The sequence below is a fragment of the Pempheris klunzingeri genome, chromosome 14 (genome assembly GCF_042242105.1).
Source record: "Pempheris klunzingeri isolate RE-2024b chromosome 14, fPemKlu1.hap1, whole genome shotgun sequence".
NCBI lineage: Eukaryota > Metazoa > Chordata > Actinopteri > Acropomatiformes > Pempheridae > Pempheris > Pempheris klunzingeri.
Genome location: NC_092025.1, coordinates 11,375,295 through 11,399,663, shown reverse-complemented (window position 1 = coordinate 11,399,663; position 24,369 = coordinate 11,375,295). Strand labels below are relative to the sequence as shown.

The 24,369-nt window shown below is 42.7% G+C and overlaps 1 protein-coding gene across 1 annotated transcript in view; it reads left to right on the top strand.

Moving 5' to 3' along the window:
- Positions 1-24,369, top strand: part of LOC139213044 (ryanodine receptor 1-like) — a 48,205-nt gene that overhangs the window by 4,411 nt on the left and 19,425 nt on the right. The window contains exons 2-75 of the mRNA XM_070843652.1: positions 135-254; positions 353-451; positions 615-635; positions 1,269-1,343; positions 1,487-1,565; positions 1,650-1,762; positions 1,853-1,952; positions 2,041-2,137; positions 2,426-2,500; positions 2,607-2,763; positions 2,873-3,037; positions 3,176-3,297; positions 3,410-3,596; positions 3,695-3,830; positions 3,957-4,052; positions 4,389-4,507; positions 4,637-4,770; positions 4,885-5,126; positions 5,276-5,468; positions 5,566-5,782; positions 5,851-5,955; positions 6,069-6,172; positions 6,256-6,339; positions 6,457-6,616; positions 6,771-6,918; positions 7,013-7,218; positions 7,303-7,477; positions 7,581-7,789; positions 7,891-8,249; positions 8,354-8,483; positions 8,624-8,784; positions 8,856-9,018; positions 9,105-9,191; positions 9,312-9,538; positions 9,654-10,662; positions 10,754-10,954; positions 11,354-11,465; positions 11,569-11,712; positions 11,811-12,084; positions 12,185-12,299; positions 12,451-12,583; positions 12,678-12,772; positions 12,849-12,984; positions 13,100-13,286; positions 13,414-13,525; positions 13,640-13,760; positions 13,979-14,148; positions 14,266-14,486; positions 14,587-14,677; positions 14,794-14,934; positions 15,019-15,182; positions 15,280-15,358; positions 15,585-15,674; positions 15,769-15,909; positions 15,991-16,068; positions 16,149-16,224; positions 16,312-16,435; positions 16,890-17,005; positions 17,114-17,181; positions 17,288-17,409; positions 17,550-17,599; positions 17,785-17,845; positions 17,974-18,100; positions 18,224-18,335; positions 18,420-18,501; positions 18,597-18,727; positions 18,826-19,146; positions 19,240-19,480; positions 20,062-20,149; positions 20,239-20,331; positions 20,793-20,807; positions 23,587-23,757; positions 23,910-23,969; positions 24,093-24,227. Of these exons, the coding sequence (XP_070699753.1) occupies positions 135-254; positions 353-451; positions 615-635; positions 1,269-1,343; positions 1,487-1,565; positions 1,650-1,762; positions 1,853-1,952; positions 2,041-2,137; positions 2,426-2,500; positions 2,607-2,763; positions 2,873-3,037; positions 3,176-3,297; positions 3,410-3,596; positions 3,695-3,830; positions 3,957-4,052; positions 4,389-4,507; positions 4,637-4,770; positions 4,885-5,126; positions 5,276-5,468; positions 5,566-5,782; positions 5,851-5,955; positions 6,069-6,172; positions 6,256-6,339; positions 6,457-6,616; positions 6,771-6,918; positions 7,013-7,218; positions 7,303-7,477; positions 7,581-7,789; positions 7,891-8,249; positions 8,354-8,483; positions 8,624-8,784; positions 8,856-9,018; positions 9,105-9,191; positions 9,312-9,538; positions 9,654-10,662; positions 10,754-10,954; positions 11,354-11,465; positions 11,569-11,712; positions 11,811-12,084; positions 12,185-12,299; positions 12,451-12,583; positions 12,678-12,772; positions 12,849-12,984; positions 13,100-13,286; positions 13,414-13,525; positions 13,640-13,760; positions 13,979-14,148; positions 14,266-14,486; positions 14,587-14,677; positions 14,794-14,934; positions 15,019-15,182; positions 15,280-15,358; positions 15,585-15,674; positions 15,769-15,909; positions 15,991-16,068; positions 16,149-16,224; positions 16,312-16,435; positions 16,890-17,005; positions 17,114-17,181; positions 17,288-17,409; positions 17,550-17,599; positions 17,785-17,845; positions 17,974-18,100; positions 18,224-18,335; positions 18,420-18,501; positions 18,597-18,727; positions 18,826-19,146; positions 19,240-19,480; positions 20,062-20,149; positions 20,239-20,331; positions 20,793-20,807; positions 23,587-23,757; positions 23,910-23,969; positions 24,093-24,227 (10,872 nt within the window). The remainder of the gene's footprint in view (positions 1-134; positions 255-352; positions 452-614; positions 636-1,268; positions 1,344-1,486; positions 1,566-1,649; positions 1,763-1,852; positions 1,953-2,040; positions 2,138-2,425; positions 2,501-2,606; positions 2,764-2,872; positions 3,038-3,175; positions 3,298-3,409; positions 3,597-3,694; positions 3,831-3,956; positions 4,053-4,388; positions 4,508-4,636; positions 4,771-4,884; positions 5,127-5,275; positions 5,469-5,565; positions 5,783-5,850; positions 5,956-6,068; positions 6,173-6,255; positions 6,340-6,456; positions 6,617-6,770; positions 6,919-7,012; positions 7,219-7,302; positions 7,478-7,580; positions 7,790-7,890; positions 8,250-8,353; positions 8,484-8,623; positions 8,785-8,855; positions 9,019-9,104; positions 9,192-9,311; positions 9,539-9,653; positions 10,663-10,753; positions 10,955-11,353; positions 11,466-11,568; positions 11,713-11,810; positions 12,085-12,184; positions 12,300-12,450; positions 12,584-12,677; positions 12,773-12,848; positions 12,985-13,099; positions 13,287-13,413; positions 13,526-13,639; positions 13,761-13,978; positions 14,149-14,265; positions 14,487-14,586; positions 14,678-14,793; positions 14,935-15,018; positions 15,183-15,279; positions 15,359-15,584; positions 15,675-15,768; positions 15,910-15,990; positions 16,069-16,148; positions 16,225-16,311; positions 16,436-16,889; positions 17,006-17,113; positions 17,182-17,287; positions 17,410-17,549; positions 17,600-17,784; positions 17,846-17,973; positions 18,101-18,223; positions 18,336-18,419; positions 18,502-18,596; positions 18,728-18,825; positions 19,147-19,239; positions 19,481-20,061; positions 20,150-20,238; positions 20,332-20,792; positions 20,808-23,586; positions 23,758-23,909; positions 23,970-24,092; positions 24,228-24,369) is intronic.

The window sequence follows — 24,369 nt, the reverse complement described above, 5'->3', positions numbered from 1 at the left end:
AGTTGGAGGAGGATGTTTTTGTTTCAGTTATCTAAAAGGCAAAATGTTTCCACTAATAATTCTGACTGGTGACCTTTGTCATGCCCCTGAAAAGCCCTCGTCCTTCACTTTGGACCCGTTTTTGTCTTTTTTAGGATGATCAGGTGGTGCTACAGTGCACTGCATCTATTCTTAAGGAACAGATCAAGCTGTGTCTGTCATGTGAGGGATTTGGGAATCGTCTCTGCTTCCTTGAGACCACCTCAAATGCCCAGGTATGCAAATCACACAGTGCCTAATGTCATTTACCTAAATTCTTTGAGAAATTGAGTGGCTACCTTTTGCTAGGTTTACTGGTTGTGCTGTGTTTCAGAATGTCCCTCCAGACCTTGCTATCTGCTGCTTCATTTTGGAGCAGTCCCTGTCGGTGCGGGCGTTACAGGAGATGCTGTCCAACTCCTCCGTGGATGAAGTAAGACACAATTTCGGTAGAATCAGTGCTGTTTGGTTAAAAGGTGCCTCTTTTCCACAGGACATAATGAACAAATGCACCGTTTTGTTCATTCAACAACTAAAACTCACTTTGTTTCTCTTGACACCACACGCTCCTTTGCTCACCCACTTGCGAACCGCAGGCCGTCGATTTGGACAAATGGGTATGTTTGCTCATTCTCATGTCAGTGTCCCACAAACTTTCTGTCCACTGCTTCAAGCCTGAAAGTTTTCCATCATAACTGCAATGCAGCTACCTTTTACAACCTCATTAGTGTTATCAAAGAGCAACTTGGCTTACAATACAATACAATAATCTACTGACATATGTGAAACACCTGTAATACCTTCAAGCTCTTTCTTTCTGTCTTTTTGAAAATGTTCTGTCTCATCTGTGTCATTGTAAATAAATAAATAACACTAATGGACACTAATAACACCCAATAGACACCGAACATGAAAAACACTTAGAATTAAATCTTAAATAGTAGTTCTTTTGTGTACCCTCTATAACCTTTGTCAGTGGTTATTGCAACTTAGTTATTGCTTTGGTCATGTGGCTCTGCTGTCGCTTTGCCGTTGTTGTGAGATGTTTGTTCCCTTTACTTACACCGAGCTTGGTTTTACAATAGTAATACATGGCTGTGATTTTTATGTTTTTAGTCTGAGTTGTAATAAGTTGTCGCATCGAAAGGGATTCAAAGGGACAACTTTGAGTCGAATAACCATTCATCCTTTGTACGCTTAATTACAACATTTGATTGATTTCATTATCTGCCTTGACATCCATCTCCCAGTCGTCACAAGGTGGGGGTCACCGAACCCTGCTGTATGGACATGCCATCCTCCTGAAACACACTCACTCCAACATGGTGAGCATATGTGGCAACTGCTGCTCCATCCTGTCGTTTTCTCGAGGCAGCCGTTCTCCTCTTCCACAATCTGTAATTCTCTAAGTTGCTTGAAGTGCATGTTAGGTCAGGACATTAACATGTGATTTCTTTTTATGCTGCAGTACTTAAGCTGTTTGACTACTTCGCGCTCACTGACAGACAAACTGGCTTTTGACGTGGGCTTGCAGGAGGACTCCACAGGTGGCTACAAACTTTGCTGCCCTTTATGTCCCACAAGCACAGATGTAGATTTCTGTATTCTAAATCGATTTGTGTCCGCCACAGGAGAGGCCTGCTGGTGGACGATCCATCCAGCGTCCAAACAGAGGTCTGAAGGCGAGAAGGTCAGGGTGGGAGATGACCTCATTCTTGTCAGTGTTTCCTCAGAGCGATACCTGGTAAACATGTTTTTTTTTTTTTACTTGCAATGTATCTGACAATTTGTTCTCAGTTAATCTTACCAATATTACCACCTGCACTTTTTCCAGCATCTGTCCTACGCAAGTGGTGACTTGATGGTAGACGCCTCCTTCATGCAAACACTGTGGACCATGACCCCTGTGATGTCTGGATGTGAGCTAGCTGAAGGTCTGTAATTTTGTCAGTGGTAAAGAAAAGTGTCTTCTTATCCCTAAGCCTGCCCACTCTCTCTCAGCAATACAACCTTTTCCTTCAGGTTTTCTGACCGGAGGGTATGTGCTCAGGCTATTCCACGGTCACATGGACGAATGTTTGGCCATGCAAGGAGCTGACCAGGGGGACGACCAGCGCAGGTGACCAATGTCTTTCATTGCTGTACATGCCATCAGATTGTATAACATTGTACCAATAGATTTGGACCAGCTTTTAATGGATAAGACAGCTCTTATCCTAATCATAAAACGTTTATGATATTGTGTACATTTTTTGGCAACATTGCTCATGATGCTTTCAGCAACTACAATCGTAGAGTCATAGTGTCCACATAGTATTGTTTTTTAGGAATTTGTCTTCCTTAAATTTCCTGATACATGTTGCACATCATTGACTGGTATGTTGTTGTTGTTGTTTTTTTTTTTTAGAGTTGCTCAGTATGAAGGAGGGGCTGTATGCAGTCATGCCCGATCCTTATGGAGACTCGAACCTCTACGTATCGCGTGAGTGTCTTTTGATACCTTGCATTTTGGAATGTGTGAATTTCAATGATCATCAGTCATTTTTAGCGACTTTTCAAGATGCTGATGCTCATTCATTTGTTGGTAGTTGGAGCGGAGGTCACATTAAATGGGGCCAGTCTTTCCGCATACGTCACATAACAACTGGTAGATACCTTTGTCTGGACGAAGAGAAAGGGCTGCTGTTGGTGGACCCGGAGAAGGCAAATTCCAAGATGTCAGCCTTCTGCTTCAGAGTTTCAAAGGTCAGTGGCATGCAGAGGTAACTGTGCATGAAATGTCTGAGGCTCCCTTGTGCGCTATAGAGACTCTTACCAGCCTTAATGGAGAACATGCTTTTTGTGTAAACTACAGGAAAAAATTGAATTGACCCAGAAGCGAGATGTGGAAGGCATGGGCACCCCTGAGATTAAGTATGGAGAGTCCATGTGCTTCGTACAGCATGTTTCATCTGGCCTCTGGCTTACATATGCTGCTGTTGATGCTAAATCTGCCCGCCTGGGTCCTCTAAAGAGAAAGGTAAGGTGGAATTATACATCAAGATGGTCATCTTAATATAAATCAGGGGTCGGGATCAACAATGACAACTGAAACACATTTAAGTAAGCATGCACTGGGTGCACTGAGTATTGAGTAGCACCTTTGCTCACTTTTTAGGCCATACTCCACAAAGAAGGTCACATGGATGATGCACTCACAGTGGCTCGATCACAGACTGAAGAGTCCCAAGCTGCCAGAATGATTTATAGCACCACCGGCCTCTTCAACCAGTTCATCAAGTAGCACTACTTCAATTACATTTAATTAAAAACATATAGCCTGATAGCCATGTTTTTGTTTTTTAGATCATTATCATTTATGTCATAATTGTTGTGTGTTTCATGCCTCCAGAGGTCTAGATGCTCTGAGTGGGAAAAACAAATCTGCCAACCCCCCGTCTCTGCCTATGGACGCAGTGGTGCTCTCCCTGCAGGACCTAATTTTCTACTTCCGACCCCCCGAGGAGGAGCTGGAACATGAGGAGAAACAGTTCAAACTTCGCTCCCTCAAAAACAGACAGAACCTTTTCCAGGAAGAGGTCGGTCTGCCTACTGAGGGATTTATTTTGTTTGGTTGATTTATTTCCATTCAATATGTGTATTTCAGTTCTCTTTAAGTTTTTATTGCTTTTAACAGGGAATGATCACTCTTGTCCTGGACTGTGTTGATCGGCTCAATGTCTACAACACAGCAGCCCACTTCTCAGAGTATGCTGGGGAGGAAGCCGCAGAGTCATGGAAGGAGATAGTAAATTTACTGTATGAACTGCTCGGTAAGCGAATCTGGTGATCTGTGCACTCATGGTGACTTTAGATTAGTCATTCATATTCCCCATATCAAGCCACCTTTATGAATTTGATGCATTAGCAACATTTTCTGCTTCTCCTCTTTTGTTAAGCCTCTTTGATCAGAGGTAATCGTGCGAACTGTGCCCTGTTCTGTGATAACCTTGACTGGCTGGTCAGTAAACTGGATCGTTTGGAGGCATCCTCAGGTATCTAAGACATAGAGGAGCTCAATTGAATGTACAATCTACATTTTGTTGTGCTCCAAAAGCTAACTTATGCTACCACAGAGCTATAAAAATGAATTTGATTAGTTACAAACAGCACAGGTGGGTGCAAAGTGTAAATAATGAGAACATCTGGCAATATGATGCGGTTTAAAAAAACAAACTATGTTAACCTTTCAATATCTTTTTAAGATTATACAATAGGCATTGATTAAACTAGATTTTTAATGCTGTTGATTTCTGTTACATTCTATTGCATTATATTTTTGATGTGTTCAGGTATCCTATAAACATGTACTGGAAATGGTTTTTTGACAGGAATCCTGGAGGTGTTGTATTGTGTTCTGATTGAGAGTCCAGAGGTGCTGAATATTATCCAGGAGAATCACATCAAATCAATCATCTCCCTGCTAGACAAGCACGGACGCAATCATAAGGTAAAAAAAACTGCAACTTCTGAGTTGAAGTCATCTTTAACATGTAGTATGTTGTAATATATGAAATCTTGAGCTAGAAAAATCACTAGAAAAGTCTTAATGGGTGTTTGTCTCACTTCTTTTTGCCAGGTCTTGGATGTGCTCTGTTCTCTGTGTGTGTGTAACGGGGTGGCTGTAAGGTCAAATCAGAATCTCATCACAGAGAATCTGTTACCAGGTCGTGACCTCCTCCTTCAAACCAACATTATCAACTATGTAACCAGGTGGGTCTGTTTGTATGAGCACACGTGATGAAAATGCTTTGTGCTCTGTGCTGAAGCGCGGTCATCTAAACACCTGTTCTGAGTCAGGTCTTTGGTTTTGTAATCCTCTGTTAGCATGAGACCCAACATTTTCCTTGGAACTTGTGAGGGATCCACTCAGTATAAGAAGTGGTATTTTGAGGTGATGGTGGACCACGTGGAGCCGTTCCTTACAGCTCAGCCATATCACCTGCGTGTGGGCTGGGCTCTGACAGAGGGCTACAGTCCTTACCCAGGCGGAGGGGAAGGCTGGGGGGGCAACGGGGTCGGGGATGACCTCTACTCCTACGGTTTTGATGGGCTTCACCTCTGGTCAGGTAAAGTAAACATGGAAGGACTTAGACTTAGTCATTACTTGCATGCATTTTACCAGCACTATCCCTGGCTCACATTTTATTTGTGTCATTTATGTAAAAAATTTAAATATATTGTCAAACATTTGGTCATTTACTCTATGTATCCACAGGGCGTGTTCCGCGTCATGTTGCCACACCCAATCAACACGTCCTGGCAGCAGAGGATGTGGTCAGCTGCTGTTTGGATCTGAGCGTGCCCAGTATTTCCTTCCGTATCAATGGGCATCCTGTTCAGGGCATGTTTGAGAACTTCAACCTGGACGGCCTGTTCTTCCCTGTTGTCAGCTTCTCTGCCGGCATCACGTAGGACATTGTAACATGAAGAATGATGAATTTATTTTTCTGATACAAGTGTAGCACAGACATGAGGCTAATGTCATTTTTCCACTTCAACTGCAAGGTTGCGATTTCTTCTCGGAGGGCGTCATGGTGATTTCAAGTTCCTCCCACCTCCTGGCTATGCTCCGTGCTATGAAGCGGTCCTGCCAAGGGACCGCTTGCGGATTGAGCCCATCAAGGAGTACAAGCATGATTTCGATGGCATCCGCAACCTATTGGGGCCAACTCAGTCCCTCTCACACACAGCCTTCACTCCTTGCCCTGTGGACACAATACAGGTAAAATCCAGTTCCATCTCTTTTACATCTACATAAATACCACTGCACTGAATTTATTATTCTTTCAGATTGTACTTCCTCCACATTTGGAGCGCATTCGAGAGAAGCTCGCTGAAAATAGCCACGAGTTATGGGCCGTTACTCGCATTGAACAAGGGTGGACCTATGGAGCAGTGAGTGTTTTCATTGTGTTTCCCATAGATTTGTTGCTGTTGAATTGTTGTTGTGTACAGTAACAATTTCCTTAAAAAATCTCCTCCACTACTTTTTTAAAATCAATGTCAAGTTTCGCGATGACAACAAGAAGCTGCACCCCTGCCTGGTAGATTTCCAGAGTCTGCCTGAACCAGAGAAGAACTACAATTTAGCAATGTCAGGAGAGACACTCAAGTAAGTCAGGGCATTCTCTAAATTAAAAGCACTGTGCTTTTGTCTCTTTGTGTGTCTAACTCTTTGTGTGATTCATGTCAAAGGACCCTGCTGGCACTAGGCTGTCATGTCGGAATGGGAGATGAGAAAGCAGAGGAGAATCTGAAGAGGACCAAGCTCCCCAAAACGTGAGCTGGAAGGCGATTATTTGTTTTTGGCTTTGCCTCTCTTTTATCATGTGTACTGCTCATGAGCTTGTAAAGATTCTCCAGGGCCTTTTCTGATCACAAAACAATGTTCATTAGTTACATGCAGAGTAGTGGATATAAGCCAGCCCCTCTGGACCTCAACCATGTCAAGCTGACTCCTAATCAGAACACTCTAGTGGAGAGACTGGCAGAAAACGGACACAATGTGTGGGCAAGAGACCGGGTTCGCCAGGGCTGGACATACAGCATCGTGCAGGTGCCACTATTCTTTTTATCAAGAAGTGTCTACTATAGTGATAATAAAAAGTATGTGTGGGGGGTACAGTAGTTTTGATGGTGTATGCTGCAGCAAAGTTATCCATAAGTTTATTATATTACATTTTCATGTTTAATATTGTCTTCTTGTATAGGATATAATGAACAAGCGCAATCCCCGTCTTGTTCCCTACAACCTACTGGATGAAAAGACTAAAAAGACCAACAGAGACACAGTTTGTGCAGCTGTTCGCACTCTCATCGGATATGGTTACAACATAGAACCACCTGACCAGGAGAGCAGTAAGTTTGTGCTGCTATCTACGAGCAGGATGGCACGGGTGCTTTAATCTACAAGCTTTTCTATGTGTTCATTGCTGTGTTTGTGTTAATGTAGCCGGGCATGGACCAGGCAGCTCCCGTGGAGATAAAATCAGAGTGTTCAGAGCGGAGAAATCTTACGTTGTCACACAGGGAAAGTGGTACTTTGAGTTTGAGGCTGTGACAGTCGGGGAGATGAGAGTGGGCTGGGCAAGGCCCAGTGTTCGTGCAGACACTGAACTTGGTGCCGATGAGTTGGCATACGTCTTCAATGGCTTCAAGGTGGGGAGCAAGAACTACTTTACATGCTTGTGAAGGCTGCCTCTGTACCACTATACTCTAAAATTCACAGTTTTCTTTTTGTAGGCCCAACGTTGGCATGTGGGAACAGAACCATTTGGTCGCCAGTGGCAATCCGGTGATGTGGTGGGTTGTATGATTGACCTCACAGAGATGAACATCATGTTTACACTCAACGGAGAAATGTTGATCAGTGACTCAGGCTCAGAGATGGCCTTTAAGGATATTGAGATAGGAGAGGGTGAGTACAGTCCCAACACAAAGTTCTCAGGTAGAGACATTAGCTGTGGTTGGTTGGGTTTGTGTTTCTGATGCATGTTCATGCATGTATCGAACATCCCTAGGCTTCATACCTGTGTGCAGTCTGGGCCTGTCTCAGGTCGGCAGGATCAACTTGGGTCAGAACGTCAGCAGTCTTCGCTACTTTACCATCTGTGGCCTCCAGGAGGGATTTGAACCCTTTGCTATCAACATGAAAAGAGACATTACCATGTGGTTCAGCAAGAGCCTTCCCCAGTTCATCTCTGTACCTACTGATCATCCTCACATAGAGGTACTGTTGCAGTGGTTTGGTGAAATATTTCTTAGTTCATATTATAGATACGTTTTTGTTTTCTAGATCACTAACTGGGCCTTTTTTCATTTATGCTCTAGATGTCCCGTGTTGATGGGACAGTGGAAACTGCCCCTTGTCTCAAAGTGACACACAAGACATTCGGATCTCAGAACGCCAACACAGATCTGCTATTCTTCAGACTCAGCATGCCAGTTGAGTTTCACGAGACCTTCAAAGTCCCAGCGGGGACCACCCTTCTTACTCGTGCCCTGACCATCCCCGAGGATGAAGTCGTGGAGGTGGACCCAGATTCTGACTTTGAAATACTCAAGAAGTCAGCTACTCGCAAAGAGCAGGAGGAGGACAAGAAAGAACCCTCTGTGCCTAAAGAGATCCCTGCCATCAAAAATGGAGAGAATGAAAAGGATGCTTCAACTGAGAAAAGCAAGAAGAAAGGGTTCGTATAGATTCATGAGCAGAGTGACGGCATGTATGGGATACAGCTGGTCTACTGTGTTTACATTTTCATGTATAGTGATTAATTGCTGCTGTCATTCACAGATTCCTTTTCAAGGCTAAGAAGGCGGCATTAATAAGTCCACCTCCTGTTGTTCCCACCATTCCCCGTTTAGTGGAAGATGTGGTGCCAGATGACAGGGATGACGTCGATATTATCCTGAACACAACTACAGTATGACTCCAACTTATATTTGTGGTTGACAAACACAAACCATATTCATATATATATATATATATATACATACATTTGTGTTGAATTAGCTTCATCTGAAATTGTACTAATGTGTCTTTCCCACCTCCTTCCACAACCAGTACTATTATTCTGTACGAGTGTTTGCGGGGCAGGAGCCCAGTGGCGTGTGGGTGGGCTGGATCACACCTGACTATCACCAGTATGACCCTCATTTCGACATCAGCAAAGTGAGAAATGTAACAGTCACTGTAGGTGACGATAAAGGCAACATTCATGACAGGTATGTTGATCTTGTAGACAGTTTTCATTTAAAATGACAAACAAAGTAATTTTGGTTTCCTTCTTCCTCAGTATAAAACGAAGTAACTGCTACATGGTATGGGGAGGGGAGTTTGGCGGCTCCCAGCAGACCCGCGTCAGTCAAGAGGATTTCGTGATTGGGTGTCTCATTGATTTGGACACAGGACTGATGACTTTCACTGCCAATGGAAAAGAGATCAACACGTTTTACCAGGTCAGACGAGCTTCGCTCTGGTACTCACAGTTCCTTATAAAGTCTTGGTTATGCAATGCAAACCATTTTATGTTCTCCTCTTACAGGTCGAGCCAAACACAAAACTATTCCCAGCTGCCTATGTTCTTCCTTCAAATCAAAATCTGATTCAGTTCGACCTTGGCAAGCTCAAGGTCAGTCACAAAGAATCACTCCACTCAGTTTGCGCCAATCAAAAATCAAGACTACAATTAAACATTTCCAGCTTTGTTTTGTAACTGCCTCCTCGTGTCTCACACATTTTGTCTTGCTAGAACATTATGCCGATATCAGCCGCCATGTTTCGAAGTGAACGCAAGAACCCCGTCCCCCAGTGCCCTCCCAGACTGGATGTCCAGATGTTAACCCCAGTCATCTGGAGCCGCATGCCCAACAACTTCCTGGCTCCAGAAACAGGGCGCGTCAATGAGAGACTGGGCTGGATGGTGCAGTGCCAGGAGCCACTCACCATGATGGCCCTCCACATCCCAGAGGAAAACAGGTCAGAGCTGCATCACACTATCTGTTGGATTGTTACTAAAAGTTAAATATCGTCACAAATAGTTACAAAAAAGTGTGTGTTTTTTCAGCAAAATTAACCCCTTCGCCTCCTTTAGGTGTATTGACATCCTGGAGCTGTCTGAACGTATGGACTTGCTGAAGTTCCACTATCATACTCTGAAGCTGTACGGCTCAGTGTGTGCTTTGGGAAACAACCGTGTGGCTCATGCTCTTTGCAGCCATGTGGATGAATCCCAGCTCTTCTACACCATAGAGAACACCTACTTACCTGGACCAATGAGGAGCGGCTTCTATGACCTGTTGATCAGCATGCACCTGGAGTCTGCCAAGAGGAACCGGCTGGGAACCAACAAGGAATTCATTGTTCCAATGACAGACGAAACACGCAGTATCACTCTTTACTCTGATAAGTCGCATGCTTTACCTGGGGTTGGCCTCACTACATGTCTGCGTCCCAAACTCCATTTCTCCTCCGTTGGGTTCGTGGGAACAGATCTAGACATCTACACACTGAGTCCAGTCGTCCCCTTACAGGTGCTAAAGACCAAGGCGTTGAACATGCTGACTGAGGCTGTGCAAGATGGAGGTCAAGCCATGAGAGATCCTGTGGGAGGCAGTGTTGAGTTTCATTTTGTTCCAATCCTGAAGCTCATCAGTACCCTCCTCATCATGGGTGTGTTTGACGATGAAGATGTCTCACACATCCTGAAGATGCTTGAGCCCACAGTCTTCAGTGGCAAGAAAGCAGAGGAGCCTTCTGAGGAGAACGCCAAGGTTAAGGAAGAGAAGGAACAAAAACCACCCCCTAAAGCAGGAGCGGTGACGGAGGAAGAACAGGAGGTCGTGGGGGAGGGTGAAGAAGAAGAGGAATATGAGGACGATGGCTTGGGTGAAGAGGAGGAAGAAGAAGAAATGGAGGAAGAGGAAGAATTAGAGCACACAGAATCCATTATGCCCCATGAACAAACGATGGATGAGACAGAACCAGTAAATGGTGAGAAAGGAGCTGAGGAAACAGAGAAAGAGATTAAAGAGGAGAATAAAGAAGAAACACTAGAGCAAGGACTTTTCCAGATGAAGCTACCAGAGTCTGTCAAATTGCAGGTAGGGCTGGTTTTTTAGATCATACAAAGCTCTTCTCTCTCATCATACTGTTTGCATAGTCCTAGTGTTTCACTTTGCTTTTGTCTTTTAGATGTGTACTCTACTGCAGTATTTCTGTGACTGTGAGCTACGTCACAGAGTGGAGGCCATCACTGCTTTTTCAGACCAGTTTGTCACCCAGATACAGACCAACCAGAGGCAACGCTACAACGAACTTATGCTGGCCTTCACCATGAGTGCAGCTGAGACTGCCCGAAAGACCCGCGAATTTCGCTCCCCACCACAGGAGCAGGTACACTACGACAAATGCACACAAAGAGAGTAGAGTACTGATTGCTTAATTGTATTAGTAATTGCTAAGTTAAGAAAAATCCCTGTCCTACAAATACACAAACATCATTTGGAAAAAGTTAGTAGAAATGTACCCTGTACAATGTCTGCACCACTGTCTCTGTTGGTTGGTGCATTTTATTTTATCAGAAGAGGGAGAAAATATGTTCACTATATCCTACAATAGAAACTCATCTCAATATTTGAATGCAGTTTCTTAAATATCAGGTCACCTGATTAGGTCACTCAAGTCACTCAAGGTTTTTTGGGCTATTTTTGAAATGTTTTCATTATTTTTTATTTTTTTAAATACATTTTGCGTAATTTTTGAGTGAGCAAATGTGTTCTTGCTGTTGTGTAGGTCAACATGCTCATGAACTTTAAGAACTGCGCTGAGGATGAAGAGTGTCCTGTTCCTGATGAGGTCCGCGAAGCTCTGCTGATGTTTCACAATTCTGTGCTGATTCACTGTGGTCAGTCTTCATCTAAAGTATCAAGTCCACCTACATCGGCATATATAAAGTTAACGCTGTGGATAAAGAAGTTACAGTATCTTGTTTAAAACGTCACTCTTAGGTGTTCATATTGAGGAAGAAGAACAAGAGGAAGAAGTGGATAATTCTGTCCGAGGACGACTGCTTCGTTTGGTAGAAAAGGTGAAAAAATTCCGTGAGAAGAAGGTAGAGGTGGAGCCTGAGCCACAGGAAGATAAAAAACCAAGTGAGTTTAAAAAAAAAAAAACTCTTTTACCATCACTTTAACATAGTGCATAGTATATTTTGTTTCATCTCCTGACTCTTTTGCACTCTGTTTACCAGGCACACTGCAGGAGCTGATTTCCCATACTATGATCCATTGGGCCCAGGAGTCATTTATCCAGAACCCTGAGCTAGTGCGTATGATGTTCAGCCTACTCCACAGGCAGTATGATGGGCTGGGTGAGCTAATGCGTGCCCTTCCGAAGGCCTACACCATCAACGCAGTGTCAATTCACGACACCATGGACCTGCTGGAGTGCTTGGGCCAGATCCGCTCACTTCTTATTGTCCAGATGGGTCCAGAAGAGGAGAGGCTTATGATTCAAAGCATTGGGTTGATATAAGATATAATTTATTCTTCATTTCTTTGTGAATTGTTTGATAATGTCATGTGACAGATATTATAATGTCAACTTAAATTTTTTCTTCCTTAGGAACATCATGAGTAACAAAGTTTTCTATCAGCACCCAAACTTGATGCGAGCCCTAGGCATGCATGAGACTGTCATGGAGGTCATGGTTAATGTACTTGGTGGCGGGGACTCAAAGGTATATTTTTTGACTTCCACTAAATGTGCAAGTGCTCAATTTACAGACAGAGCTTGCTTTATATTACCACCAGGTAACAGACAAAACCAGACGTAAGACGAACATTATATGCTACTTAACGAAACATTTGTAACATCCTTTCTTCCAATAGGAGATCAGATTCCCTCGAGTGGTGACAAACTGTTGCCGTTTTCTCTGCTATTTCTGTCGCATCAGTCGTCAAAATCAGCGTTCTATGTTTGACCACCTCAGTTACCTTCTCCAGAACAGTGGGATTGGCCTTGGTGATTGCCTTATTTGAGTTCTAGCATTATTTTTGAGGATTTATTCTTGATGCGTGAACTGTGATAAAGGTGGACATTCTGTGCTGTACTTTAGGAATGCGGGGCTCCACCCCCTTGGACGTGGCTGCAGCATCTTGTATCGACAACAACGAGCTGGCATTGGCTCTTCAGGAGCAGGACCTGGAAATGGTAACAACCAATCTAGATGTTCTAAACAAGAATTGGGAAAATTCCTCATCACTTAAGTAAACTGATATCTTTCCAGGTGGTGAAGTATTTAGCTGGATGTGGACTTCAGAGCTGTCCAATGTTACTGGCTAAAGGCTATCCTGACATTGGCTGGAATCCATGTGGTGGAGAGAAATACCTTGACTTTCTTCGTTTTGCTGTATTCGTCAATGGTCTGATTTTTTTTATTTACTTCACAAGAAAATGTCTAAATAGAAAGTTCATATTGTGTCTATTTTTCTCTCTTGCTTTTAACATTATATAAAATGTTTCCCTTCCATCCTGTAGGAGAGAGCGTAGAAGAGAATGCCAATGTGGTGGTACGTCTCCTCATTCGCAGGCCTGAGTGCTTTGGGCCAGCACTGAGAGGGGAAGGTGGTAATGGTCTGCTGGCTGCAATAGAGGAGGCCATCAAAATTTCAGAGGACCCTGCAAGGGATGGCCCTAGTGTGAAGAAAGACAGACGCTTTCCCATGTAAGAGCCCTTAAATTTGGTTTTAAGGCCTTCTAATGGTATTTAATGATGCACCAGAGAGTGCATTATGTCCTCCCGTGTTGCCGTAGCACAAAGATGTAGAGCCACTGTCTTTTTTTTCTGGCAGGTTTGGAGGAGAGGAGCAGCATGAGGAGAACAGGGTGCACCTGGGAAATGCCATCATGTCCTTCTACTCAGCCCTCATTGACTTGCTGGGACGCTGTGCTCCTGAGATGCACGTGAGCTGTCTAATAGCTACATTGACCAACATGCTGAGAGAGAAAGAAAGTTACAGGAAGAGGAATTCTTGTTGAAAATGTCTTTATAGAAAAAACAAGCTTTTGTCTCTACAGTTGATCCAGGCTGGTAAAGGTGAGGCTCTGAGGATCAGGGCCATCCTGAGGTCTCTGGTCCCCATTGAGGATCTGGTGGGAGTCATCAGCCTTCCTGTTCAGATTCCTGCATTTGGAAAAGGTGAACACTTGGGGGAACACACTGAATTCGTGCAGCTTTAATTAGAGTATAGTTATGCAATCAACCCACAGAGTATGATCATAGTATCCTGACGAGCACCCATTCAAGTTTTAACTACATGCTATAGTTTTATGCTGTAAGCTTCCTCTGCCATCACTTCTGTCTAACTTTGCATACGGTTTTGCTTACGATTCTTCCAAAATGTTTTCTTCATGAAGACAACAGCGTCATAGAGCCAAAGATGTCCGCTAGTTTTGTGCCAGATCACAAGGCTCCCATGGTTCTGTTCCTGGACAGAGTGTATGGTATTGACAACCAGGATTTCCTGCTCCATGTGCTGGAGGTGGGCTTTCTGCCTGACATGAGGGCTGCTGCCTCTCTGGACACGGTGAGCCTCAAACAGTTTACAAAGTCATAGTCATATATGGACCTCGAGAAGAGTTGCAGAGCAAGATTTTAGTCATATGTTTGGACTTGATTCACTGCTGGAGTTTCTGTCCAACAGGTTGCTTTCAGCACCACAGAGATGGCCCTCGCTTTGAACCGCTACCTGTGTTCTGCTGTGTTGCCACTCATCACCAAGTGTGCCCCACTTTTTGCTGGTAGTGACCACCGAGCCATAATGATTGACTCCATGTTGCACACAATCTACCGGCTGTCTCGTGGACGAGCCTTCACAAAGGCCCAAAGAGACATCATTGAAGAGTGCCTCATGGCTTTGTGCAAGTGTGTTTATCTTCATGGCAAAATATTTCACGTCATTAAATATTGCCAGGTTTATATTATATATATATATATATATATATATTGTTTATCTCCTTTCCAGACATCTACGCCCATCCATGCTTCAGCACCTGCTTAGAAGGCTGGTGTTTGATGTGCCCATTCTCAATGAGTACGCCAAAATGCCCCTGAAGGTATGAGGACCATTAAATATTTTAAAACCTTGAAAAACAAAATTTCCCTTTGGGTTCACATGCTCCTCTGGTGTTCATTTTTTACTTTCATTTCTATTTTTTTTAACGTCCTGCAGCTTTTGACCAATCACTATGAGCGGTGCTGGAAATATTATTGCCTGCCTAATGGTTGGGCCAACTTTGGAGTCGCATCAGAAGAGGAGCTGCATCTGACCCGCAAACTGTTTTGGGGGATCTTTGAATCACTAGAGCACAAGGTGAAGCTCCTGCAACCTGAGAGTGTTGTTTTTCTTTTAGATATTGTATGGACATATTGTAACATCTTGTTATTGTGATTCCAGAAATTTGATGCTGAGATTTTCAAGATTTCAATGCCATGCATCTGCTCCATTGCTGGAGCCATCCCTCCCGACTATGTAGACGCCAGCTACTCCTCCAAAACAGAGAAAAAGGCATCAGTAGATGCAGAGGGAAACTTTGATCCTAAACCAGTAGAGACCACAAAGTGAGAGGATTTGTGTCATTATGCATTTCAAGACATGCTGTAAAGATACGTGAAATAATTAAAGCTAAATGTACTCTGATTCTTCCTCCAACCACAGCACTATCATCCCTGAGAGACTGGATGCCTTTATCAACAAATATGCTGAATATACACATGATAAATGGGCCTTTGAAAAGGTAGAACTTTTGTTTTCACGCACGGTAATCACTCACAATAGTCTCAAACTGTTTTTTGATTATTCAGGAGCGACATACTAGGTTAGTTTAGTGCATTGTGTGATGGAAAGCAGGGGATTTATAATTCCAAATGGACACAGACTTGCTGCAAGTAAGAAGGAAGCCATTATATTTGTATGCAGGAATGACAGCTGTAACACATGTTGCATATGCACATATGTTTCAGATCCAGAACAACTGGTCATATGGTGAGGTACTGGATGAAAATGCAAAAACTCACCCCATGCTGAGACCATACAAAACCTTCTCAGAAAAGGTAGGTTGACCATCACTTATTGTGCATTGACTCTTCCTGTACTTTTATGTATATCAGTCTTTGCTTCTGTTCACACTTACTTTTCCTCTGGCAGGACAAAGAGATCTACCGTTGGCCAATCAAAGAGTCAATCAAAGCCATGCTTGCATGGGAGTGGACCATAGATAAAGCTAGAGAGGAGGAAGAGTCCGAAAAGAAGAAGGCAGCGTCACGAAAAATCTCACAGACTGCTCAGGTATAGAGCTGCTGGATGAATGTACTAATACTTCATAATGTTATAACCGCAGTATATAATGATAAGTCTCTTCGGTTCTAGGCAACCTATGACCCAAGCCACGGCTACAGTCCACAGCCCATTAATATCACACACATGGCTCTTTCAAGAGACTTGCAGGTATGGCAGTGAATATTTGAGCCTCCTGTGCTATACTCTTAGCATCTGTTCAATATTCATGGTGTATGTTCTGTTTACAGTCTATGGCAGAGCAGCTGGCAGAAAATTACCATAACACCTGGGGACGGAAGAAAAAGTTGGAGCTGCAGTCCAAAGGTAGGAATGCTTTTTAGAGGAGGCGTATGTACACATGGAAAATGCCCATTTTCCTCAAGAGTTTTAACTGTTTCTCTGTTCATGTAGGAGGTGGAACACATCCTCTGCTGGTGCCCTATGATACGCTGACAGCAAAAGAAAAGGCACGAGATAGAGAGAAAGCTCACGAGCTGCTCAAGTTCCTGCAGCTTAACGGATATGCTGTCACAAGGTAAAAATGCAGAAGAACATTTATTAAAAGATTTGCTGTCATACTATACTCTACTTTTCATTTAATGTAACCTGCTAACATATTATCTGTTATGTAAGATGTTAACAGTGTGGCCCTAGCGGACACTATCCTCAGATCACCTGCCAATTCAAATGACACACACACACGATTAAAGCACGACAGGTTACATCTGTACTGATCAAGTTGAAAGCAATCAAAATAAGCTCATGATGCCTGTAGCTGTGCCAGTCTGTAGCAGCTTCTAGTCGTATCAGAGCTTGAAAAGGAAAAAATAATACTGTAAGTAAAGAAAATTTACATAGTATTTTTAGTTTTTAGGTAATACTTTCTGTTTTGTACCAGTATTGTATTTGCATTATAGTTTGAAAGTTGCCTCAGAAACTCCTAGGGGAAATCTTTCAAGTACAAAGAGTTAAATTCTGTTTCACTTTAGGGGCCTGAAAGATATGGAGTCTGACATCTCATCCATCGAGAAGAGATTTGCTTATGGTTTCCTGCAGAAGCTGTTGAAATGGATGGAAATTGCCCAGGAGTTCATTGCTCACCTCGGTACTGTGGTGCAAGGATGAAGAACAGACTCTTTCACATCTCATAGAATCGTATTGGTGTAAAGTAGATTGGTCTAGATACTGACATATTTTGTAATGTGTTTTACAGAGGCTGTGGTAAGCAGTGGACGAGTGGAAAAGTCTCCTCATGAGCAGGAAATCAAGTTCTTTGCCAAGGTGAGACTATTGTGTAAAGTTAGACTGGTCACAATTGAAGACCCAACTTTTCCTCATTGCGTACTAAGTGCGAGAACTCCCTCTCTCTGAAAACTCTCCCTCTCAGATCTTGATGCCTCTAATCAACCAATATTTCAAAAACCACTGCCTCTACTTCTTGTCGACACCTGCAAAGGTTCTGGGTAGTGGTGGGCATTCTTCCAATAAGGAGAAAGAGATGATTGCGAGGTGATCTCTCTCTTACAATAATATAACACACAAAGATGCTATATTATATGTTCTTTTCATTTATCACTTTCCCCCCTTTATCAGCATTTCCTTTGTCTTGCATTTTCCTTTCCTTTCCTTTCCTTTCCTTCTCATCTTAGTATCTTCTGTAAAATGTCTGCTCTGGTGAGACACAGAGTTTCTCTCTTTGGTAAGATGTCATTTCCTCAACATCAATGTTTCTGAATCTTTTCACTTTTTGCTGCTTACATGCGGTATTGTTTTGGCTCTAATGTAATTTTCAGTCACTGAGGTTAGAGCGAGTACAGTTTCTCTTCTTTTACACGTGTATACAGTATGCGCCTCATAACAGCAGAATTATATTTGTCTGTGCAGGAACGGATGCTTCAGCCATCGTTAACTGTCTTCACATTCTGGCGCGATCATTGGATGCAAGGTTTAACATTTTTTTTGTACTTTCTCACAAGATTCATAACAGCATTAAAATGTTTATGTTTTGTATTTGCTTTTCGATATAATCTTATATATATATAAATATAAATATATATATATAAACTTCATTAGGACAGTAATGAAGTCGGGGCCTGAGATTGTGAAAGCAGGGCTGCGGTCATTCTTTGAGAGTGCTGCTGACGATATAGAGAAGATGGTAGAGAACCTCAAACTGGGCAAAGTATCCAAGGGCAATCAGGTAAGAGAAGTACACAATAATGGAAATGTCCTTGCACATATTACTATCGTTGTCTGTTGCAAATGATCTGTTAAACATCGGAGCAGAATATCCGGCATAATGTGCCACTTTTCTCCTTTAAAGCAAGTGAAAGGCGTTTCCCAGAACATTAACTACACAACCATTGCCCTGCTCCCAGTGCTCACCTCCCTGTTTGACCACATCGCTCAGCACCAGTTTGGAGATGATGTCATGTGTGAGTACTCTCACAGCAGTATTATCTCTGATTTTATACAGTGTTTATTTGTTCATTTATCTTGACACTGTTGCTCGCATACAGTGGATGATCTACAGATGTCATGCTATCGCATCATGTGCAGCATCTACTCTCTAGGGACTGTCAAGAATCCACATGTTGAGAGGTACCTCTATATCTGCATGCATCTTTATAATCGGTAAATGAATGTAGAAGTAGATACTTTGGAGCATGTTTTGCCCTTGTCCTCTACATTTACAGGCAGAGGCCTGCTCTTGGAGAGTGCTTGGCTCACCTTGCAGCAGCTATGCCAGTGGCCTTCATAGAGCCCCAACTAAATGAATTCAACAGTTTCTCTGTCTACACTACAAAGACACCCAGGGAGAGAGCCAGTGAGTGCATTACACTTTCCTCAGTGTTTGTCCTTTGCCCAGCAATGTCTTGTATCTAAATTTTATTTCTTCAACTACTTCTCTTGTGAATGCTAAAGTCTTAGGCCTTCCCAACGAGGTCCAGGAATTGTGTCCAGACATTCCAGAGCTGGATGCTCTGCTAAAGGAGATTGGGGACTTGGCAGAGTCGGGGGCTCGTTACACTGAGATGCCTCATGTCATTGAAATCACTTTGCCCATGCTGTGTAACTACCTGCCTCGCTGGTGGGAGAGAGGAGTTGAGAACTTCCCTGAGATGGAGGGCCAGGTCTGCACTGATGTCACATCAGAACACCTTAATCAGCTGCTGGGCAGCATCATGAAAATTGTAGTCAACAACTTGGGTATTGATGAGGCTTCCTGGATGAAGAGGTTGGCTGGTGAGCACTGTTTTAACTCTATTAATCTGTCACAGTTTACACCTGAGTGAGTTTTTATACAAGTGAGGTGACACCATTTGTTTTCTCTTGCAGTGTTCTCACAGCCCATTGTTAGCAGAGCAAAGCCAGAAATGCTCAAGTCCCACTTCATCCCAACAATGGAGAAGCTGAAAAAACGCACAGCGAAGGTAGTGGCTGAAGAGGACCATTTGCGAATGGAGGGGAAATCAGAGGGGGATGAGGAAGACGGCACCATACGTGATGAATTTGCTGTCCTCTGCAGAGACTTGTATGCCCTCTACCCTCTACTCATTCGCTATGTGGACAACAACAGGTACAATGAAGTTTCAAACACCAACATATTAAAATATTGGACTGTCACTGCTGTCTGGCACGGACTACTGCTACATAATGGCACGCAGAGATCATGCGTTTGGTCGCATGCCTGACCCCTCGCTCCTCTTACCAGCCGGGCTGTTCATCATCAACAGCTGCTTCACTTTGAAAAGGCACTTCCAGCAACTGGCCAGGCTGAAAACAGGCGTTACCTAATCTGGTGCAGGCAACATTTTTGGCTTTTCTCGTGGCTCAAAAACAGACATCCATAGAAAAGTTTGGTCTCATTTTTAACGATTATTATCTTATGATCCATTAAAGTTATGCACAACGATGTGACATGAATAAGTCCCAGTTTTTTTTGCAGTTTGTGTCTACAATTACAAAAATGCCAGAAGGACCAAAGTTGAATAAATATCTTGTAACGTTTACAGTGGCCATAGCTTAGGTTAGGTTATGGTTAGTTGTAGCAGAGATTGCCTAACTGACATCTGCACTTTACTAAGTGCACTTCTCTTTTTCATTAGCCAAACTTGTTTTTGACTTTGGGAAGTCCTGTTGTAATGTGTTCTGCTACAGGGCACGTTGGCTGACATGCCCAGACCCAGATGCAGAAGAGCTCTTCCGAATGGTTGGAGAAGTCTTTATTTTCTGGTCTAAATCTCACGTGAGTGTGTTCATTTGGCCTTTAACCGCAGGGATGTGTAGCAGCCCACTTCCTTTACTTTATGTTTCCTGTTTCTCTCTCTATTGTAGAACTTCAAGCGAGAGGAACAGAACTTTGTGGTGATGAATGAGATCAATAACATGTCATTCCTCACCGCTGACAGCAAGAGCAAAATGAGCAAGGTGAGCTAATGAAGGGCAATGATGCTGGCACATTGTGTTATAACTGAATGTGGTCCTTTCTTCATTTTCAGTCAGTAAATGGCAATTTGTTAGACTCTATATTATCCTTAGTATGTTTTTTTTTTTTTTATGAAATTCTAAATATTGTATCACTGATTATAATCCTACAAAGCAATCTAAACCTAAAAACAGAAACAGACCTGTGCATCATCTCTACCAGGTACAGGATTTTAAAAGATTTTTTTCAGTGCCAAAGTTTCTGGTAGCTTTTGATTTTGTATGTGTACTTTTTTTAAATTCTTCTTCTTTATTGGGCTTGGTTAAAAATAGCAAAGCCTGCAATGATTTTAGCAGGTTTGATTTTAACTCGCAAAATTTGAGAACTATAGCAGTTGTGTTAACAATATTCTCTCTTTGGCTGTCCCTTGTCCTCTTCTTTTTGGTTGCGGCTGGGTTTCCAGGGCGGGGACTCAGAGGTTAGACTTTGTTCCTGCACGACCGCTGTGCTGACCGCATGGCACCTCACTTTGAGGGAGCTTTTCATCAACCTCTCCAGCACACTGGCACATTCGATCCACATGCGCTTTAACACATCCAAAGTCGCACACACAAGTCCTCACTCAAGAGCAAGCACACACACAAAGTCGTGCACATTCCATTGAGAGGGACACGACCCGAGACAACTAATTCAGTGCCAGTGACAAATGCTTTTTCTGGACATGCAGCTGTATCTGCTTAGTCATGAATACTTAACAGTCCATAATGAGTCTTTGCTATAAATACATAGTTATTTATATTAATAGAGTATGAAAATCCTAGCGAGAAGTTTCTTCAAAGTAGCAGCAGATGGAGTTTGGATCCACTTACGCTGTCATTAGCTTTGCTATACCCCAGTGTACGAGTCTCTGCACTTGTGAACTGACACACAGTCTTAGATTGGACCACTCCATGTCATACACAAGACCCACATACTGTACTGTAACCAGAGCAAAATTAAACATGAGGAAAAACTGCAATGAATATGCACTAGGGAGAGACACTCACATTATTCTAATAAAGGATCGCTGGACAAAAGGGCAGGCCCTGCCTGTGGGCCATCCCCAGTCCTGCCAGTGTGTGAGGGGGGGAGTCTGGAGGCGCTTGATGAAAGTACTCAGCTGTAGAATTGGGCTCATGGCACTGCGCTTTACACCAAGCCCAAGGTGGCAGTGAGAGCACAGTGCCATCATCCTGTCACTGAGTTTGCTCTTTTTTGATCATAGTTGAGTTGGAGTCTTCTAGTATGTCTTTTGTTTCTTTTCATTGAAGGATGGTTGACCTGTAGCTCATGTAATGCAGCTTTTTGCCACTAGGGGATGATGTAGTCTTCTCTGTGCTCTTTCTTCTCTCCTCCCTGGAAATGCCATTTCACATCATGGTTTAGTTTCCTGGACTGTACATTTCCTAGTATGTACACTAACACATGACTTGATGCTTAACATCACTGGAGCAGATTTCTTAAAACATTTGTTGGGTCCCCTTTTCAGAATGTGCTCAAAATGACCATGAACCTAACCAATACATTAATTCACTCTTATTATCTATTTAATGATTAAATTATTCCCCCGAAATGCTTTGCACCCTGTTTCCTCTAAACTAGTCTTCCATAACACACTTGCATCTGGCACTGAATTGAAGCGGAAGCAGTGGCTTATGCACTGAGTTCGTGCATCTGGCTCTGATAGTGTTTGCTATATAACTTGGATAGTGAGCCATGGGGCCTTTGGGGATTTGCTTAATTGTACATGTCTGACATGACACCCCCAACAAACACCTATAATGAAATGATTGCTGTAAGAAAAGGCTGTAGCTAGCCTCTTCTGTTATTTTTCCTATTTCAGTCTTAATGTATGTGTCTGAATTTGTGTGGTTCAGTTAATTAAGGGGCAGATCTCGCTGTAAAACCCATTAATTGGCCACTGTGAGCCATATTAGCGACTTTCTAGCAGCATATCTTTAATATCTGAGTGATAATGAGTAGTACTGATATCACCCATCAAATAGTTAGATTTACTATTTGACTTTCTCAGTTTATCCAGTAGCTTTGCACCCTACACTTTTGTGCGAGGTGGCTGTTACTGTGTGATCCTATTAGTTACACGTCTACAGCACAAATAGAAATACCCTGTGACCTATTCATAGAGCATGCATTTAATAGACTAAACATTCATATCGCGAAATGCATTTATATATTGTAAGCTGTCACATACGTTTGCACATCTTGGAGGACTCCAGAAAGAGCAGATAACAGAAGGACTGAACTCTGACAGAAACAGAAGAGGAGTTCAGGAGGCGAGCACAGGGACGTATCCCATAGTCAGTTTGTTTTACAGGAGGTGTGTGACTCTAACAGCCTGCTACTAATAGGTCTAACTCTTAATTTCAAGAGTTTTGTTCCATAACTTCATCTAATATTTTAATCTTTCACCAAGGACTGCTGTTTGTTCACATCCATTCAATTCGCAATTAGAGGAAAAACATAAGCGTTTGCTGTAGCTATAAATTCTTTTCAAGGAATGCTGAATGGGTGAATGTCACTTGAATGAAATCGGTTTTCTGTTGCACGTTTTGTAAATGCAATTTTACTGATTTACTTAAGACCCATTCCTTTCAGCTCCCCTTTCCCAAAGCCAGCTATATCCCCACTTTGCCCTCACATTTTCACTATACCCCCTACTTACCAGTCTGAGCTCAGAGAAACAGTGATTTTTATATTTTGGGAATAACAGGAAGAAGACTTAAAAAATGTAGGCACTTACTTTTTATTTACACACTGTTGACAGTAACAAATGTAATAAGAATCCCCAGCGAATGTAGCTGGGTATTTCTACACGGAGAGATCAACTGTCAGCACTGTACTGTACAGTGCTCAGTCATTACTAAAAGGTAGGATGCTGTTCAATAGTTAGTATTAAAACAATCAGGTTTGTCATGAATTTTAATGAATACTGACTGTGTTGACAAACTCATTTTTGTTCATATTTACTTTGTGTGATGTATGGTAGCCTTTACATAGAATCTTGTGGTGTTGCAGTCATTCCTAGTATCATAGGAGAAATAGTTAATTACTAATGAGGGTTTATATCCATGAAAGTGGCTGCCTACCTCTGAATAAAGGCTGTAATGTATTTGATACAAAGCAGTGTTGACTTTGATGCCATACCTCATTACGTGAGATACTGTGAATGCGTTTTGGTTTATTGTCCCTTTTCTCAGGGTGGGAGCTCAGATACCGAACGTACCAAGAAGAAGAAGCGCGGAGATCGTTATTCTGTGCAGACCTCACTTATTGTGGCTGCCTTGAAAAAGATGCTCCCCATAGGCCTCAACATGTGCTCTCCAGCCGATCAGGAGCTTATCAACTTGGCCAAGATCCGATACTCTTTGGTAGTTTTTTTTCTGACTTTGAATGAACTTAATTCTGGTAAATATCTGTGGTCTGATTTGTGTCATGTTAAATACTTTAATATGGTGTACCAGTGTTATCTCTCAAGCCAATCCTAGCAGGGCAATGGTTGATAAACCTTTATACTCTACAGAGAGACACTGATGAAGAAGTAAGAGAGTTCCTGCAGAACAACCTTCATCTTCAGGGCAAGGTATAATTCCTGGACTGTTAAGTCCAACAGTGTTGCATTGACTTCCAAGGAATCAGATTTGTGATAATAGATACTCAGTCAGAAGACGTCTCAGGAAGCTCTGTATCCCTGTGCTGTGGGCAGGTGGACAACCCATCCATGCGCTGGCAGATGGCTCTGTACAAGGAGATGGCAGGGAAGGCTGAAGATGCTGACGCTCCAGTGAAAGTTGTCAAGAGAGTGCAAGAGGTTTCTGCTGTCCTCTACCACCTTGAAGTGGTGAGTGGTTCCTCTCAACCACATTATTGTGTAGACAGTACAGCACAGAGTACTGACAGAGATGGAAATAGCTTTGAAAAACAAGATTGAACTTGACTAATTGCATATTTACTTGAATTAGAAATGAACATTTTACTGTTGT